This window comes from Mus caroli, chromosome 3 (genome assembly GCF_900094665.2).
Source record: "Mus caroli chromosome 3, CAROLI_EIJ_v1.1, whole genome shotgun sequence".
Taxonomy (NCBI): domain Eukaryota; kingdom Metazoa; phylum Chordata; class Mammalia; order Rodentia; family Muridae; genus Mus; species Mus caroli.
In genome coordinates, this window is record NC_034572.1 from 59,393,343 (window position 1) to 59,411,161 (window position 17,819).

At 40.6% G+C, this 17,819-nt stretch overlaps 1 protein-coding gene and 1 non-coding gene across 5 annotated transcripts in view; one reads left to right on the top strand and one right to left on the bottom strand.

Annotated features, from left to right (window-relative positions):
* Lekr1 (leucine, glutamate and lysine rich 1) overlaps positions 1-17,819 on the top strand; it is a 170,139-nt gene that overhangs the window by 93,101 nt on the left and 59,219 nt on the right. For all 4 annotated transcript variants that reach the window (XR_003836153.1, XM_029474779.1, XM_029474780.1 and 1 more), the window contains one exon: positions 11,936-12,017. Coding sequence is in view for 3 of the 4 variants with exons in the window: in XM_029474779.1 (XP_029330639.1) it covers positions 11,936-12,017 (82 nt within the window). In the remaining variant the exon portion in view is untranslated. The remainder of the gene's footprint in view (positions 1-11,935; positions 12,018-17,819) is intronic.
* LOC115030838 lies at positions 10,417-10,523 on the bottom strand. Its single transcript, XR_003836398.1, has one exon. It is a non-coding gene; the product is annotated as a U6 spliceosomal RNA (small nuclear RNA).

Here is a 17,819-nt window from a genome sequence, read left to right on the forward strand (position 1 = left end):
TGAGAATGGGTGGGTAGGGAAGTGGTGGGGGGAGGGTATGGGGGACTTTTGGGATAGCATTTGAAATGTAATTGAGGAAATTATGTAATAAAAATATTAAAAAATAAATAAATAAATAAATAAATAAAAAAAAATATTAAAAATTTAAAAAAAATAAAAATGAAAGGAGTGGGAAAAAAAGAATTCATTTTCTTTCATTTTCTTGCTGTGTTGTTGTTGTTTGTTTTAAGGTTTTTTTTTTATAGTAGTATTTGGTTTTACTCTAGGTCTTTGGACTATCTAGTGTCAGGTTCTTGGACACCTAAGCAGTGTCATGCATGGGTTCCATCTTGTAGAGTGAGCCTACAGGTATTGGTTGGTTACTCTCACATGTTTTGCTACCATTGTACTAGCATATCTTGCAGGCTGGAAGCCTTCGTCCATCTAACAGTTCATGGCTGGCGTGATCTTTATATTTTCCCTTGGTGGCATGCAGAACACTGTAGTCTACCTTATGTACTACCAGTTCAACTTCTCCACATTCAATGAATTGTGTCTATGTCTTCGGCATGAGGCCTTGCCATCAGTTTGTGGACAGAAACCTACAGACTTGGCAACAGACTCAAGAGTTTCCATGGGATCCCTTTGTCCAACAATCAAATATCTGTAACCCATTCCCAGAACTGGAAGCTTCATTTGGTGACAAGGGATGGCCAGTTGGGCCTCTGTCACTTATTTGGTGATTTCAGTTAGATCATCTTCATATAGGTATATATTTTAGGAAGCTTCTACTTGTATTAGGTTTTCATACTACCCCTCAACTGATCCTTAGTATTAGCTGTCTGACTTCATACTTCCTGATCCCCCTCTTCACTCCTCCTCTCCACTTGATACTCCTATTACACCCCCCCAACCCCCACCCATCCATAGCTATCTATTCCACTTCTCTTTCCTAGGGAGAGATATCTGCCCCTCCCTACCCCAGTACTTTATCATATAACTACCTCGGTAGCTTGATTATCATTGACTTAACAGCTAATATCCATGTATAAGTGAATAGATCGTGTGGTGGATTTAATAGGAATTGTTCCCATAGATTTATGTGTATGAATGCTTGGCCAGAGGGAGTGGCACTATTAGGAGATGTGGCCTTGTTGGAGTAGATGTGGCCTTATTGGAGGAAGTGTGTCACCAGAGGCAGGCTTTTAGGCCTAAAAGCTCAAGTCTGGCCAGTGTGTCACATTCTCCTTCTGCTGTCTTTGGATCAAGATGTAGAACTCTCAGCTACCTCTTCAGCACCATGTCTGCCTGCACACTGCCGTGTTTCCTGCTATGATGATAATGGACTAAACCTCTGAACTATAAGCCAGCCCCAATTAAATAATTTCTTTTAGAAAAAAATTCCATGGTCATGGTGTCTTTTCACAACAATAAAACTCTAACTAAGACACATACCATATTTGTCTTTCTGATTTTTTCCTAATTCCTTTGATTTACCTGTGAATTTCATTTCCAGACCCTTTTAGCTTTTTGAGTCTCCTTTGAGATGGCATGTATAATTCTAATATGTCTGCCTGTATTTGTTAGTTGGCCTTTTTCCCTTACAGTTTGTCTTAGTTAGGGTTTTATTGCTGAGAAAAGACATCAGGACCACAGCAACTCTTATAAAAGCAAACATTTAATTGGGGCTTACTTGCGGTTTCAGAAGTTTAGTCCATTACTGTTATGGAGGGAAGCATGGCAGCGTGCAGGCAGGCATGGTGCTGGAGACAGAGCTGAGAGTCTACATCTTGATCTGAAGGCAACAGAATAAGACTGAGCTCCATACTGGGTAGAGCCAGAACACAGGAGACCTCTCAAAGCCTGCCCCAGCAGTGACACACTTCCTCCAACAAGACCACACCTCCTAATAGTGCCACTCCCCATGGGCTAAGCATTCATACACATGAGTCTTGGGTGTGTGTGTGTGTGTAATCCTATTCAAACTACCACACAGCTTTAACACCCTTTCCTTGTTCTGTATGTGTCCTAGGGAATATCTGTTCTGGTTCAGTGTACTTAGTGTAACCCATGAGTCTTACACCTTAATAGGCATCACCTTCTTTAGGGTATGGAAATTTTCTTCTTTGATTTTGTTGAAAGTATTTTCTCTGACTTTGAGATGGGTTGTTTCTTCCTCTTCCTTCTCCTTTTCCTCTTGCTCTTTCTCCTCCTCCTCCTCCTCCTCTTCTTCCTTCTTCTTCTATTCTTATTATTCATAGATTTGTTCTTTTCATGGTGTCCTGGATTTCCTGGATGCTTTGTGCTCGGAATTTCTTAGATTTAACATTTTTTTTTTTTTGATGGAAGTGTCTGTCTTTTTATCTTAATTGTGTCTTCAATGTCTGAGATTCTCTCCTCCATCTTTTGTATTCTGCTGGTGAGGCTAGCCCCTGAGTTTCCTGTTTGCATTCCTAAAAAATTTATTTTCAGATTTCCCTCACTTTGGGTTTTCTCTGTTCTCTTTCTCTCTTCAGGTCTTCAGCTGTTTTATTCCCTTCCTCCCTCTGTTTATGTATTCATAGATTTCTTTGAGGGATTTATTCACCTCCCTTTAAGGACCACTGTCATCTTCATAAAGGCTATGCTTCAGTTGTGCTGCGGTGCTCAGGACAGACCATGTTTGGGATGGATGCTGGCCAGTGCAGACACAATGTCCTGGATGTTTGCTGACTGTGTTTTTATGCTGACATCCAGGCACCTGAATTTGGGAAGTTTGTAATTCTAGTTCCTGATAACTGGCCTCATCTTTGTTGGTTGGGTGTTCTTTGTTTACTGTTGCCCTCTCTGGTTCTTATGAGAGGGTGTTGGTTGTGTGTTGCCTGGTAGGAAATTCTCCTGGGAATCCTGATAGAGATGGTCACTGGGGATTCTGGGTAAAATGTGTTTCTAGGGATTGGGAGTTAACACTTAAGGCATGGGGATGGGCTAAGAGAGGGTGTTGGAGGGATCCACAGAATGGAGAAAAGCAGGGTGGCCCACCAGGACCAGTTCACTCTAGTGGGACGAGGAGCAGAGAGTGAGGATAGCCCACAGCAGGTGATATAGAGCTAGAACCAGGGATGAGACAGGGCGGCTGGTTGGATTGGAGTGTAGAGGAAGGAAAGGGGGAAGTTCTGCAGTTAGCTTACCTGCTTCCTTGGCTTCAGTGTGTTTTGAGTTTTTAGTGATGCTTTTTGCTGTGCATCCCCCATGCCGTAGGTTGACTCTTCAATTTCCCCTCTGTACTTGTTAAAAAACTTCATTTCCTTACTGATTTTTTTCTCCCTTTTTTTTTTTTAATTCTCCTCCAAACAGTTAACTACTTTTTTTTTTTGCCAACATTCTTATTTATATGCTAAATTTATTTTCTTCTTCCTTTATTTGCTAATCCGAGTCTTCTTTGTGGCCATTGGTCCTTTTAAAAAATAGGACCTTTCTCTTGCATTTCACCAATGTTTCTTATGGTTAACTTCCGCCTCTAGTAATGAGGAGCTGTGAGCACATCACAAGTGAATGTTCTTTCATTATCTCTATTTCTTTGTTGTGCTTTGCATGTCTTTCAGGCTGGGTATGTTCTCCAGTGTTTTTATTTTTCTTGTTTCTTCACTGTTTTGGTTTCATTTCACACAAGTCCTCCTGGTAAGTTATGTCGACTTGAACTTATTACGCTCCCCACTGCTCTTCAGGGTGTAGCAACTGCGGAGGCAAACTTTCTGTAGAAGACCCGTCTGTGCCCTTCTTTTGTGTGCCCAGGAAGGCTCAGATGTATGAGACACGGATCTGGGGAAATGTCGTTTATAATCTCCAGTGATCTCCAGGTGTTTTCTTAATTAATAATTAAGTCACAAAGCAAGGAAAGAATGTGAAAGCAGCAAAGGTGACTGATGTGTGAACGAGGGGAATGGGCATGGGCTGGACGACAGGAAGTTAACTGAGTCAGCACTGTAGAGTGGGGAGAGGTGAAGGAAGGCGCTGAACGCCTGTTTGAGACGCAGGCTAAAACAGAATAACTAAACAAAATTTAAAAAATAATGCACATTAAAACAAAGTAGGAAAATGTTGCCTCCTGGACAGACTCTTTCTTTTTAGTTGGGATGACTGGCTTCTTGCTCACCCCTTTTGTAGCAGTTTTTTTGTAGCAGTTTTTTTGTAGTCTTTTGTAGCAGTTTCTGCAGCTGGGGGAAGGGCTGCTAGTCTCAGTAAGCCATCTAGTCACTTGGTATGTCCTTCCTGCCAAGGGCTTCTGCAGGAGTTCTCTTGTCTGATGCCAGTTACAATTTCATCTCTGATGTTTTATGCATCATTATTTCCATGACCCTTTCTGTGACTGTGGCTCTGTGCACTAAGAAGACCTGCCCACTCAGCCCACGCAGCCCACTCAACCCACGCAGCCCACATAGCCCACACCGCCCACTCCGCCCACTCTGCCCACTCCACCCTCTCATACTTGCCTTTTCCCCTCGGTTTTCTCTTCCAGCCATGCCTAGAAGCAGTCTGCCGCACCACCAAATTCAGCAGTGCACGGCTTCCTTCCCATGTCGCCACCTGCTCGGGCCCTGTTGGAGCCAGTTCCTTCCCAGATGTTCACTGCAGGGTACTAATGGAGAATCCCAGTTTCACATCCACTTCACACTTAAGTCCCACAGCCTGTGCTGCTCTTGCAGTCTGGGTACCCACTGTATATCCAGGCCTTAATGAACACATCTAAGTATCACATCTCAACAGCCTGCTCAGTCTTTCTCTTCTTTGCTGTTCTTTATCCTTCATTTTTTCAGGACAAAGTTATTTAAGCCCAAGCAATTTGTGTAATTAAAAAACAACAACATCAGCAGCAACAACAACAAAACCCCCACCTACAAGGGGTGTACTTTTCTTGTCATATATAAGATAAAAGTTATGAGTCATACATTAAATTCACAGCACAGATGCTAGAATGAACCTTCTACAAATGAACACACCTAAGTATCACTGCCTTCAAAACAAACAAACAAACAAACAAAAAAACACCCATCCTTGTTAACATTTTCCTCTCCAACTACAGTTAAAGCCTCTGTCCCACCCATAGGATCAGACAATGTTTGTCTGTTTTGTGCTTCAACCTCATTTGGTTCTTCCCCACAACAAGTGTTCTCCTTTTTCCTTTGCTTGCTTTCTGCTTTATATTTTGCTTACACAGAACAGAACTTATTAGTCTTCATGACACAGAAGATACTCATTTGTGACTCACAAAAACAAGACCAGTCTCTAAACCAGTGGTTCTCAGCTGGGGATAGTTGACCCCCTTTAAGGTGGCACATCAGATATTTACATTTTGATTCGGAACAGAAGCAAGATTACAGCTATGAAGTAGCAACATAAATAATTCTATGGTTGAAGGTCATCACAACATAGGAAGGTTAAGGACCACTGCTCTGACAATATGTCTCCATAAACATTTTCAATCAGAAAAAAAAAAACTGTAACAAGTATGTAAAGTGCGCCTGAACAAATGCCGCGATCTCATTACATGTATCTAACAAATGATAACAATTTATCTTAGTTCCCCCAAGAAACTGTTAAGGAAAACAAACTAAGACGCCACACCCTTGTTGTACAAGAGCAAGGAAGGTCTGTAAGGTGGGAAATGATGACCTTCGTTTCAGAGTGAAATTGGAAGAGATGGCTTAATTCTAGCACAACAATAGGTGGCACATAATGTACCTGTCGCTGCTGTCCTTCCTGTGCACCTATGAAGTCACTGAAGGCTGGGAGCCCTGTGCAGGGTTCCTGAAGCCATACTGTCTAGAACAAGCAGAGCCAGGATTTGTAGCTAGGCAATGTGGCTTTAACACGCATACACAGCACCTCTGGAATGTTAAGTGTTGAATTGCTTAGAAGCTTCAAAGTTAGCTTGGGTTTCTTTATCTCTAACATTAAAAAAATGTTTAGAGCCATTGTTTTTTTTTTTAATTGTTGAAATTCATGTATTGTTCTTGAGATGAGTAATTTTTGTGACTCAGAATCATCAGTGAAGTCACCTTAACCCTTTAAAATTGCAATTCCATCTATGGCCAAACTGCCCTGAACATGCCCCATCTCATCTGATCTTAGAAATTACAACTGTCAGATCAAACTCTAGAAATTTAAAATTTTTTTACCCTGTGTCTTTGAGTGCCTTTATGCCTGTTTATTTTTTCCATCTTGCTACTTTGAACCTTGACTTATATTCTTTCCTCCAAATAGCACTTTGAGCCAAAATTTAAGATTGCATGTGTTTTCTTTATATTAGGAAACTTCTTTCTACCCTTTGAGGTGTATTTATTATTGTCTTCTCTGATATTATCGTATGCCTATTATTATACTTTCCAAGTGACTACTAAAGCTTTCTATCTTCCTATAAAATAGTTAACCATGAATACCTTTTGTATGTGCAGTTTCTCAAAGCCTTTCAGAATCACAGGATTCTTTCAAATGACTAATTACTGCAAATCTGGTGCCTGTGTAATGCTATCCAGCAAGCAGCTGCTTCATGTTGAAGAGAAGCTAAGAGCTCTTTTTGGTTTTGTTCATTTAAAATCATTTGCTTCTTATTTAATATCTGCAAAGAAGGCAGTCACATCATCATAGAATGTGCTGTTGTAAATTCTGGATTGTTTCCATGGGTTCCGCCTTACATCTGCATGGTGTTTAAAGCCACCGCTTCCTTTCTCTTCCTAGTCATTCAGGCCCTTTCGCCTCATAATCCAATGTCATGCTGAATGACAGAAAATTGAAGTTGAATTTATTTGACTATAGAGAAGGACTACTCAGAACAATGCACTTATTTAAGAACTCCTTGCCTCAGAAACTGAAGGAGCTGTTTTGTGCAGGTGGCTTAGACTCTCTGCTGCTTCTCCTGACTGTGTTCCTTTATTTCTTAGGAACAGGAACTGGGCATTCTGCTTCTGGAAACAAAGGACCCTGCTAGTCTACGCCAACCTTTAATAAGATCATTCAGAACCACAGAGACCATCCTATGTTTTTGTTTTTTAAAATATCCCTTAGCACTTCTTGATTACAAAAAAAAAAAAAATACAACAAAAAATGAAAAGCAGCCATGAAAATATATAAATCATCTTCCAGTAACACACCAGGGGGCTTTTTACATTGTGAGATTTTCATAATGAATTATGTTTCCTCAGCTCTATGAAATGCTTTTTTCTGCTTAAAGAAAATGCTTTCTTGGTAGGTGCTGCTTACATTTCTGTTTCTGTTTACTTAATGTGACAACCTTCATGGGTTCTTGTTTTTAAAGGTAAAACATTCATTTACTTTACCAATATTCAGAGCTGTTGTAAGACACATGGCACACAATCATGGTGGCAGTGTCTCCTCTGCTGGTTCTACACTGTGAACCAAAGACTAACCTGTGTTTATTCTGAAGAGGGGAAGAGAAACATGTGGAGAAAGAATAACCCTTTGTAAAGCACACACTAGCTTTGCCGTTATTCCTGTGCAGGGGTGTGTGGCATAGCCTGTTTTATTTGGAACCTGGTAAATGCTGGAACTCTGATGCAGCTGTATACTGACATGTGAGCCTCAGAACACTTTCTGGTTTTATTTTATGTGCATTGGTGTTTTGCCTGCCTGTATGTCTAGGCAAGGGTGTCAGATCTTGGAGTTACAGACATTTGTGAGCTGCCGTGTCCTCTGGAAGTGCAGTTAGTGCTCAACTACTGAGCCATCTATCCAGCCCTGTTTTCTTTTCCTTCCTTCCTTCCTTCCTTCCTTCCTTCCTTCCTTCCTTCCTTCCTTCCTTCCTTCCTTCCTTCCTTCCTCCCTCCCTCCCTCCCTCCNCCTCCCTCCCTCCCTCCCTCCCTTCCTTCTTTCCTTCCTTCCTTCTAGTATAGTACTTTTTAATGTTACTGAAATGAGCTTGATTTAGTGACTATTTTTAGCATATGCTACTCTACTAGTTCTCAGATAATTGAGAATTAATTACATAAAATTTACATTCCAACTAACAGTTCTCTGTGAACTGTTTAAAGCTAATCAATTTTAACTGTTGCCTTAGAAATACTAACAAACTTTTATCACATGGACTCAGATCCACTCATGATTATATCCTGACAGAAGCACCAAGGAGCATCCAGCAAGAAAGCAGGATGGTTGTCTGTATTGCTTGCTCCATGAAATTAGTTACAAGGGCACCACATTTGTCTTTATTCTTTCACCAGTAATGCTTCTCATTTTGTAATGTATATCTCTTTAAAAGTTAAGAGACTGCAACTGGCCTAGAACAAGGCTCACCACACTTCTCTGACAAACAGTATTTGCTTGTGAGTTTTCTGTTTCAGGAGTCATCATGAGCAAGAAAAACTTTGGGATCAGGCAGAACAACTCAGTTTGAGCCATTAGATCACTTGGCAGCTTGCTGAATGAGCCTACTTTCATCTTTCCTCTTTCCATTTACAATAATCAAAATACCTGCGTTCCCTTCCTGGAAACTATGACCACAAATGAACAAAGGCAGGGTGAGCGTAGCATCCACCAGTGAACACCAGCTCCTCCCTCTTCGGAGGGGAGCACTATGCTCAGCACATGGGCATAGCATCCCATCAGTGAACACCCGCTCCTCCCTCATCAGAGCCAACCCTGCCAGCAGCCGTCTGCAGCCTGCTGTGCTTAGTTACGCAATCACATGCTACAGAACATTCAAAATAAGGTTTCTGGGTTTTGAAAGATTTTCTAAAAAAACTATATTTCATATTATTTTCTCTTTTGTTCCTGGGAAAAGGTGTACCCTGAAAATATCATTAGTAAGTCCATAGTTGGATCTTGTTTTGAGGGGCTGTCCCCTCAGCAGACTTAAACTTCTTCAGAAAGATTGCCTGCTGGCTGGCTGGCTGGCTGATTTCCTGATTTCAAGAATGGAACAATGCACTCAGAGAGGGTCTCATTTTTTTTCTCTTCATCTGAAAAATGAGACAATTGGAACCAGTCTGGCATTTCGAAGGAATGACGTTAAATAATGCATGTGGGGAGATATTGCTCAAAGAACACAAACATCTCATGTAGATAGGTGGGGAATTTAATAACTCTGTTGTATAACATGATGATTATTAGTCAACAGAATTATTTTAAAAACTTTAAGAGTAAATTTGAAGTGTATTGGTGTGTTAATAAGCTTGTTATCCATTCCATAATGTATACATGTTTCAAAGTGTGATATACATGACGTAAAATTTTACATGTTCATTAAAATAATTAAAATCTAAAAATGAAGGTATTATATTTTTCTAGGTATTTATATCTTTATATAAATACCTAGAAAACTCTTTTTTTGTTGTTTTTTTTCGGTCAGGGTTTCTCTGTGTAGCACTGGCTGTCCTGGAACTCACTCTGTAGACCAGGCTGGCCTCTAACCCAGAAGTCTGCCTGCCTCTGCCTCCCAAGTACTGGGATTAAAGGTGTGTGCCACCACTGCCCGGCGAAAACTTTTTTTTAAATTTTTTATTTTATTTATCTACATTTCAAATTCTATCCCTTTTCCCAGTTTCCCCTCTGCAAGCCCCTTATCCTGTCCCCCCTTACCCTGCTTCTATGAGGGTGCTCCCTCACCCATCCACCCACTCCTGCCTCACCACCCTAACATTCCTCTACACTGGGGCATCAAGCCTTCATGGAGCCAAGGGCCTCCCCTCACATTGATGCTGCATAAAGTACCTTCAGCTCCTTCAGTCCTTCCCCTAACTCCTCCATCGGGGTCCCTGTGCTCAGTCCAGTGGTTGGCTGCAAGCCTCCGCATCTGAACTGGTCAGAATCTGGCAGAGCATCTCAGGAGACAGCTATATCAGGCTCCTGTCAGTAAGCACTTCTTATCATCTGCAATAGTATCTGGGTTTGGTGTCTGCATGTGGGATGGATTCCCAGGTGAGGCAGTCTCTGGATGGCCTTTCCTTCAGTCTCTGCTCCATTCTTTGTCCCTGTATTTCCTTTAGACAGGAGCAATTCTGGGTTAAAATTTTGGAGATGGGTAGGTGGCCCCATCCTTCAACCAGGGGGCCATGCCTAACCTCTGGATATGGTCTTGACAGATTCTCCCTCTCCTTTGTGGGGTATTCAGCTAATGTCATCCCTGTGGGGTCCTGGGAGGCTCTTGCTTTTCTGGTATCTAGGGCTTTCTGGTTGCTTCCCCCAGTTCCCCATCCCCCATTGCTACAGACTTCAATTTCCTGACCCGCTGCACATCTCCTCCATCTCCTCCCATACCTGATTGAACTTCCCCTCTTTTTCCCCTCTCCCTCCTCTCTTCTTCCCCAGTCTCTCCCATCCTCTACTTCCCTTGATTTTTTTTGTTCCCCCTTCTAAGTAGGACTGAAGTATATACTCTTTGGTGCTCCTTCCTCTTGAGCTTCATGTGGTCCATGAGTTGTATTATAGGTATTCCATGCTCTTAAAAATATGGAACACTTCACGAGTTTCCGTGTCATCCTTGCACGGGGGCCATGCTAATCTTCTGTGTATCGTTCCAATTTTAATATATGTGCTGCTGAAGCGAGCACCCTAGAAAATTCTTATGAGAACATTTGTTTAGAGTGAATTTGCTTTTTGATTGAGGAACTAGCTCATCAGATAGATAGATAGATAGATAGATAGATAGATAGATAGATAGATAGATAGATAGATAGATATAGATAGATAGGAAGGAAGGAAGGAAGGAAGGAAAGCATGCTATAGATTTACATAGAAGTTTGGCTCATGTATATAGCTTCATTAAAATATGTCAAATTTACTATTAAAAGGGATATTAAAATGTTTGATATAGCTAGAATATAAAAATTTGATAATTCCCTTGTTTTGAATGACTTTTTCTGTATAAACTGGCTAGTTCATTTGTGTGGTTTCCTTTTGTACCTTAAATGCTCCTGGGGAGTGAGGTGGAGTCAGGCTTCAGCCCACAATCCTCACAACAGCCTTCTGGCAGGACTGAGATAAGCCAAGGCTCAACACGCACTACACATGGCTTCTGGAATAATCCTTCTCAAATACTCCCTAAATTTCCTAGATGACAGCTGTGTGGAAACCAGTTGCCTGTGCGGTGTTCTCTTGCCTTTTGAAGCTATTAAAATGCCTTGTAGATGCTACTCAGAGTTAAGCTATCAACCATGAGCCTGGCATGTGATTATGTCTTTCATTTCTATCCAGAAGCCTCAGTAGGTTTGGGAAGAGAAGTACAGACAGCCAAACGTTTTAAGAAGTGAGCCACATGATCAGAAATGTATGGAGTGTGCCAGCAACATAAATTTCCTTGAAAACACTAGAAAGGTTACCCTGTTAGGAGCTTGCAAATAAGCCTGACAAGTGAAGGGGGGCAAAGGCCCGTTGAGTGGGCTGTTGTGAGGTCTCGGGCATCTTGCATAGAACAATACAGGCAAAGTGGAAGGAACACCTGTATCATTCTTAGGAAGCTCGAGGGGACTTCAGAGGGGTCCGGTTGAGTTTATAAAAGCACCTAGGCACTAGTGTAGCAGTAGCTTTTAGCTACACCACTTTGGCTCCCAGCTGGTCACATGTGTGCACCCGTCCAGGAGTTATTTGGATTCACAAGTGGAACACACACACGCACACACACACACACAGACACACACACACACAGACACACACACACGTTAGTTTTTGACAATCTGTGACTAGTTCGAAGACTGGGTATTCCTAAACCTTCCCTTGCTAGCAAATCCTCCCCTCTGGCACTCCTGAGACTCCTAAACCTTCCCCTGCTACCTTATGCCCAATTGGAGAAGTGCCCAATGGCCACTTACCCGAATTCTTATGTGGCTGGTTGGCTTTCTCTCCTGCAGCTTTTAGTTCCCATCCTTCTCCCCGAGTCATGGTAACTACCCATTCTTTCCAAAGCAGTGTAGCTAAAAACTCTCGCTACACACAGTACACTAATGACCATGCTGTGTCGTTTCAGATTTACAGTGTCAAGTAGAGGCACTTGGGTTGAGACTTCAGAAGACAGCAAAGGAGCTGGACAACTGTAAGGAGATGCTCATGTAAGGGGCAACACTAAACAGCTGTAAGAAGAGCTTGCCATTGATGTGTCACAAATCTAAGCCTTTGGAAAGACCCCAGAGTGTCATCTTTAGGCAATGCTTTAGTTGTAGGTGATGGTCTGCTGTGGCTTCCTGTGGCTCTGTTGTAGCCTGAAATGATTATTGATGGACCTGTTACTCTTTTAACTCAGTAAAGTGTTTCTGTCCCCCAGGAAAGAACCTAGGAGTTGTTTCTTGACCTCTAGGCTGGGATCAAGTAGAGAAGGTTACCTTAGCTATGTGGCTGATTTCTCCTGATGTTCAAATGAAGGAATTCTCTCATTTTTTTTAATATTCATTTCTTTACTGTCCACAACATTTCACTTAAATTTTATGAATTGTTGTTTCTTAAAATATCTAATTTCAAGTTCAAAACAGAGTGCTTTTGAAATGTTGAGTATGTTTTATGATAATGAGTAAGAAATATTGGAAATCAAATGATAAGAAAATGGCCTATAAAATACCCAATGGTGGGGAAGTGGCCAAGCACTTACTGTGTAAAATCCTGCATTTTGAATGTCCAGTGCCCAGTTAAAGCCAGGCATGTAGCACCTGGCTATAACCTTAGTGTTTCTGTGATGAGAGCTAGGCAGGAGAGCCTTTAGAATCCATAGCCAGCCTGACATACGTGAATGCAAAGCAACAGATGCTATGGAAAACATGGTAAAAGACAAGGACCTCCACATGTACACTATGACACATACATACCCCCCCCACACACGCGCGCGCGCGCACACACACACACACACACCCATCTTAGAGAGAGAAACAGAGAGAGGGGGGAAAGAGAGGTAATACACACATATAAAAAGTACCCAGGGCAGTATTTGTTTTAAAAAATAATTTACTTCAGGAATTTGAAGACTACTTTATATGTAAACATGGTATATCTATAATTATAATGCTAAAATAAAATGCACATGATCTTTGAAAAAAAAGTACACCATTTTACTCCTTGATGTACAATCTGGGAGGCTGGTTTCAGTTCCTGTAGTCACAAGGCTCAGCCTCATAAATATAAATATTAGGATGCTTAGCAACCAAATGTTTGTGTTGACCATGGCTGTGCCTAAGAACAATGTGTTTAATCAAATATTGAACAACATAAAAAGGAGCAAATTCCAGAAATGCCTAATGAAATTAGTGTATAGTTAGATTATTTGTAGCAAGTGCTTTGTTTTAGAAAAACAAGAAGTTAATAGTACAGTAAGGTCAGAGGTTTGGTGACCTGGGTAGGATGCTAGGGTAAGCGATGAGAAAGCAGGGAATCCTTGGTGCCTTTTCTTCCTCAGGTACAAGAAGTAAGTTTCTGTGAGATAAGAAACATGAAAAAGAAACATGAGAGCAATTGCAAAAATAAAAAAGTCCCTGTTCTGTCTATAATATCAGAGGACTGTGTCCATATGGAAGTCTTGTGGAGGCACAGCCTCATCAGACCACAGCTACTGTGTGACGTTTGCTTCTTTTGTTATTACCATTGTTATTGTTGCTATTATCGTGTGTGTATGTACGTACGTATGTATGTGTGTGTGTGTATGCGTGTGCATGCACTCAAGCATGGCTGTTCAAAGCACATACATACTATGGCACATGTACAGACATCAGAGACCAGCTTATGAGACTCAGTTCTCTCCTTCCATCATACATGTGCAAGGACTTAAACTCGGATCTGCAGGGTTGGAGACATATGTTTTTACCTCTGAGTTGACCCAACTTGACCTTGCTGACCCAACCCTTGCTCCTTGGAGCTCAGGCAGTGGTGAGGGGAGGGGACTGGAGTGATACTGCTCTTTCAGAGGACCCAAATTTGGCTCCCAGCCCTCACATCAAGCAGCTCTGAACTGTTTTTAGGTAGGATCTTGGATAAGTAAGATGGATACAAAAGGAAAGAACAAGATTAAAACTTATTGGTTGATGCACAATCTGAGTTGTTGTGTTGTTGTTGTTGTTGTTTTTTGGAGTAGTTTTGCACAGAATCTTTGTTTAATCAAGGAGTCATTTTATTTAACATTAACATAAGCCTTGTGCTGTTTTGCTAAATGTACTTTCTCTGATATTTGAACCTGAGTACTGAAAAATGGTAGGAGTCAAGGCAGAGCAGGTTGAGGAGGAAACATGCCACCTCCTGACAGTCCATCATACTAACTGCTCACGAGGGAATTGCCCTAGTATTGCAGGAATACTGTGCTGTCCTATCAGCTTACAGAAGTGCTGCTTCCCACCCACAGGAGAGCTGCTTCAATGAAAACTTGGAGTGAGTGCCCACTTTTAGAAAACATGGGTTCTTAACAAGCCACTTAAAAGGGTCTCTGGTGCTAGAGACCTTGTTCTATGCACGTCTGTACCTCCTCCAGTCTATGCTCCACCTGCATTCTGTCTGCTGTGTGGAGTAAATGGGGTGGGGGCTGGGGAGCACTTGGGATCAAATCCCAGGAGACTCACTGTGCTCAGAGATCACCAGCTCTCTACACATTATTATTTAATAGGTATGAATTTGTGCTTTGACCAATGATAAATTTGAATTGAAAGTAATTTACTCAAAAATTTGACGTACAGGAAGCAGGAAAGATGGCTCAGCAATTAGCAGCAATGATTGTTCTTGCAAAGGACCAGGGTTCAGTTCTACACAGTGCCTCACCACCATGTTAATTTCAGTTCCAGGGGATGCAGAACCCTCTCCTGACCTCTGAAGACATACAGGTGGCATGCATACATGCAAACATGCATGCATACATACATACATAACATACATACATAACATACATACATTACATACATACATACATACATACATACATACATGTAAAACACTCATCTGATAATAAGAGAGTTTCTATTCATACTCAAACATCTTTGGTCTTTTAGAAATTAGAAAATATTGTAGAATCTTCGTTCTTTAAATTTTTAATTCTGACTTCTGTGGGTACTGGTGACCTTTCTCAATTCAATTTGATGTAATTTTTGTGTTGTTTAAAATTTCTAGAGCTGGGGAGGAGATAGTTAAATGGTAGAGAACTTGCCTTACATGTGGGAGGCCCTGCACTTAATCCCCACCACTACAAATAAAACAAAAATAAAATAAAACATATGCATTTAAAATAAGATTTCTCATACATAGATAGAATTGGCTAGCTTTTCCCACATAAGATTTTTAAGAATGGTTTATCCACATTGTTATGTTCTTTTATGTGTTTTTGAGATGGGGTCTCCTATAGCCCAGGCTAGCCTGAAACATGCTACTTGACAAAGAATGACCTTAAACTTCTGATCCTCCTACTCCCATCTCCCAAATGCTAAGTACTGGGGTGACAAGCATAGACCACCATGCTCAGTTTTATGTGGTGATGGGGATAGACCCCAAGGCTTCATGCATGCTAGACATGTATATATGTATATGTATATATATATATATATATATATATATATATATATATATAGAGAGAGAGAGAGAGAGAGAGAGAGAGAGAGAGAGAGGAGAGGAGAGAGAATGAGAGAGAATCCAGTAGTTCCTCAGTCCACAAGACTGTGTGTCTCTCAGCTGGTATTCAGTATATGTTGGCATCCTGAAGAAGTAAGCTCTAATGCCAGTGAGGCTATGGACTTGCTAGAAAGATGAGGGCAAGCAAACAAATATTAAAGGCTTTCTTCTTTCATGTCCTTACAAAGGCTACCAACACAAGGTATGGCCCAGATTAAAGGTGTGTCTTCCAAAATCCAGATTAAAGGCCTGTGTTTTCCTATCTCAAAGATATGAATTAAAAATGAATCTACCTACTTCAAATTAAGCAAAAATCCCTCACAGGTTTGCTCCCATTTTTGGATTTTAGTTAATTCCAGATGTAGTCAAGTTGGCAACTAAAAATAGCCATCACATGTGATCTTCCTCTTCCACGTAGCTCAGCTTGTTTGAAAATGTCTTTCCATCCTTATGGTTTATATATTCTTGGGAAGGGTGCTAGTGAATCTGGTCAGTTTCAGGGACTTCCTGAAACTTTTGAGTTGTTTACTTCCTGAGCTTAACTAGTTTCCCTGAAGGATGGAATAGTCCTGTTAGAACATCCTATATTTTAAGGAACTTCCTTTCAAGATGGAATGTTTTACTTGGAAGCAAATTGGTGTGCAACAGTGGGCTACAGAATGTGTTTAAGACCAGCCTGAACAATTTAGAAAGACTGTGTCTCAAAATGAAAAAGGGCTGAAGTTAATGCATAGTGGTAAAGAATTATCTGGCATGCAAAATATGCTAGACATTATTTTTAATATATTTATATGGGGATGTGAAATATATTTGCATTATGTTCATACATTACCAGCAATATTATGAGGGGTTTTGATGTTCTTGTAAATATTAACTGTGTACACATATATCAGGATAAAATAGATAGATACAGATATACTGAGTGTGTGTGTATGTGTGTATTAGCATAGAGACAGGTAAATAAGACAAGAAAAACTACCATAGACAGAACTTTCCAGGAACTTTGAAAGCTGATGCAAAGAAAGGACAGTAAAAGGTTTGACCTTAATGAGCCATGAGAAAGAAGAAAGCCAGTCATGTACTGCCAGTGTTAGACTACAGTAGGGAAGCTTTCTTTCTTTCTTTCTTTCTTTCTTTCTTTCTTTCTTTCTTTCTTTCTTTCTTTCTTTCTTTCTTTCTTTCTTTCTTTCTTATTGGATATTTTCTGTATTTACATTTCAAATGTTATCCCCTTTCCTGGTCCTCCTGTAGGCAAGCTTGTTCTCCAGTTCATTAGGACTTCAAGAGCATGAATCCCGAGGAGTTGGTAAAAACTCGTCTAGATACTCTCATGCCAGATCCGTTTTGGTATATAATTTGGAGTAATCGTATACTCTGCATATTCTGATGGTTATATAAGGAAAGCCCCTCTGAGGAATCACAATTGGATCACTTAAGCCAGATGGCCCATCATCAAAAGCTTCCTATCAGTCAAACTAGGGTTTACAGAGGCTTCCCTACCTGCTTAGACGAAAGCAATGCATGTAGGGATTCATTGCCCAAGACAAAGCTCAAACCACACAGCAGGTAGCAAACTCTGTGCCTTACCACATTTCCAAAATTTAACAGGAAAGCAGACAGACAGAGAATTGGAAAGCCAACTATGAACACGACAAAAATTTACAAAGTATATGACAAAAACTAATCTAAGCCCCATACTACTCCTCAAAGTGACTAGGAATCAATTAGAAATTTGACCTAATTTGACCTAAGAAATTCAAATTATCAACAGAAGACATTTAAACTAGTAAAATTGATATTTATATATCCAGAATTGTATATATAAAAGAAAAAATAACAGTTATGAAAAACAAGCTATTAGGAATTGAAGGATTAAACATGTGACCATAAAAATTATCCCTTTCATATTAGATATGAATGCACACACTTGACATGGGTTTAAATGAACTGAATAAATAATTGATACAATTATTAAGTTACCTGCCAAGAATATACAGGAATGAGAGTGAGGTTTGTGCAGTATGCTTATATATCTCCTGAAGATTTTATTTTCATGAATACAGTAAGAGGAATAACTTCATTTAAATATTTTGGAATTTGTCAATTAGTAATTAATATAGTAGTTGTCAATCCCTTATCCACAATGGCTATGCTTCAAGACTCAGTGCCAGCCGGGCATGGTGGCACATGCCTTTAATCCCAGCACTCGGGAGGCAGAGGCAGGCGGATTTCTGAGTTTGAGGCTAGCCTGGTCTACCAAGTGAGTTCCAGGACAGCCAGGGCTA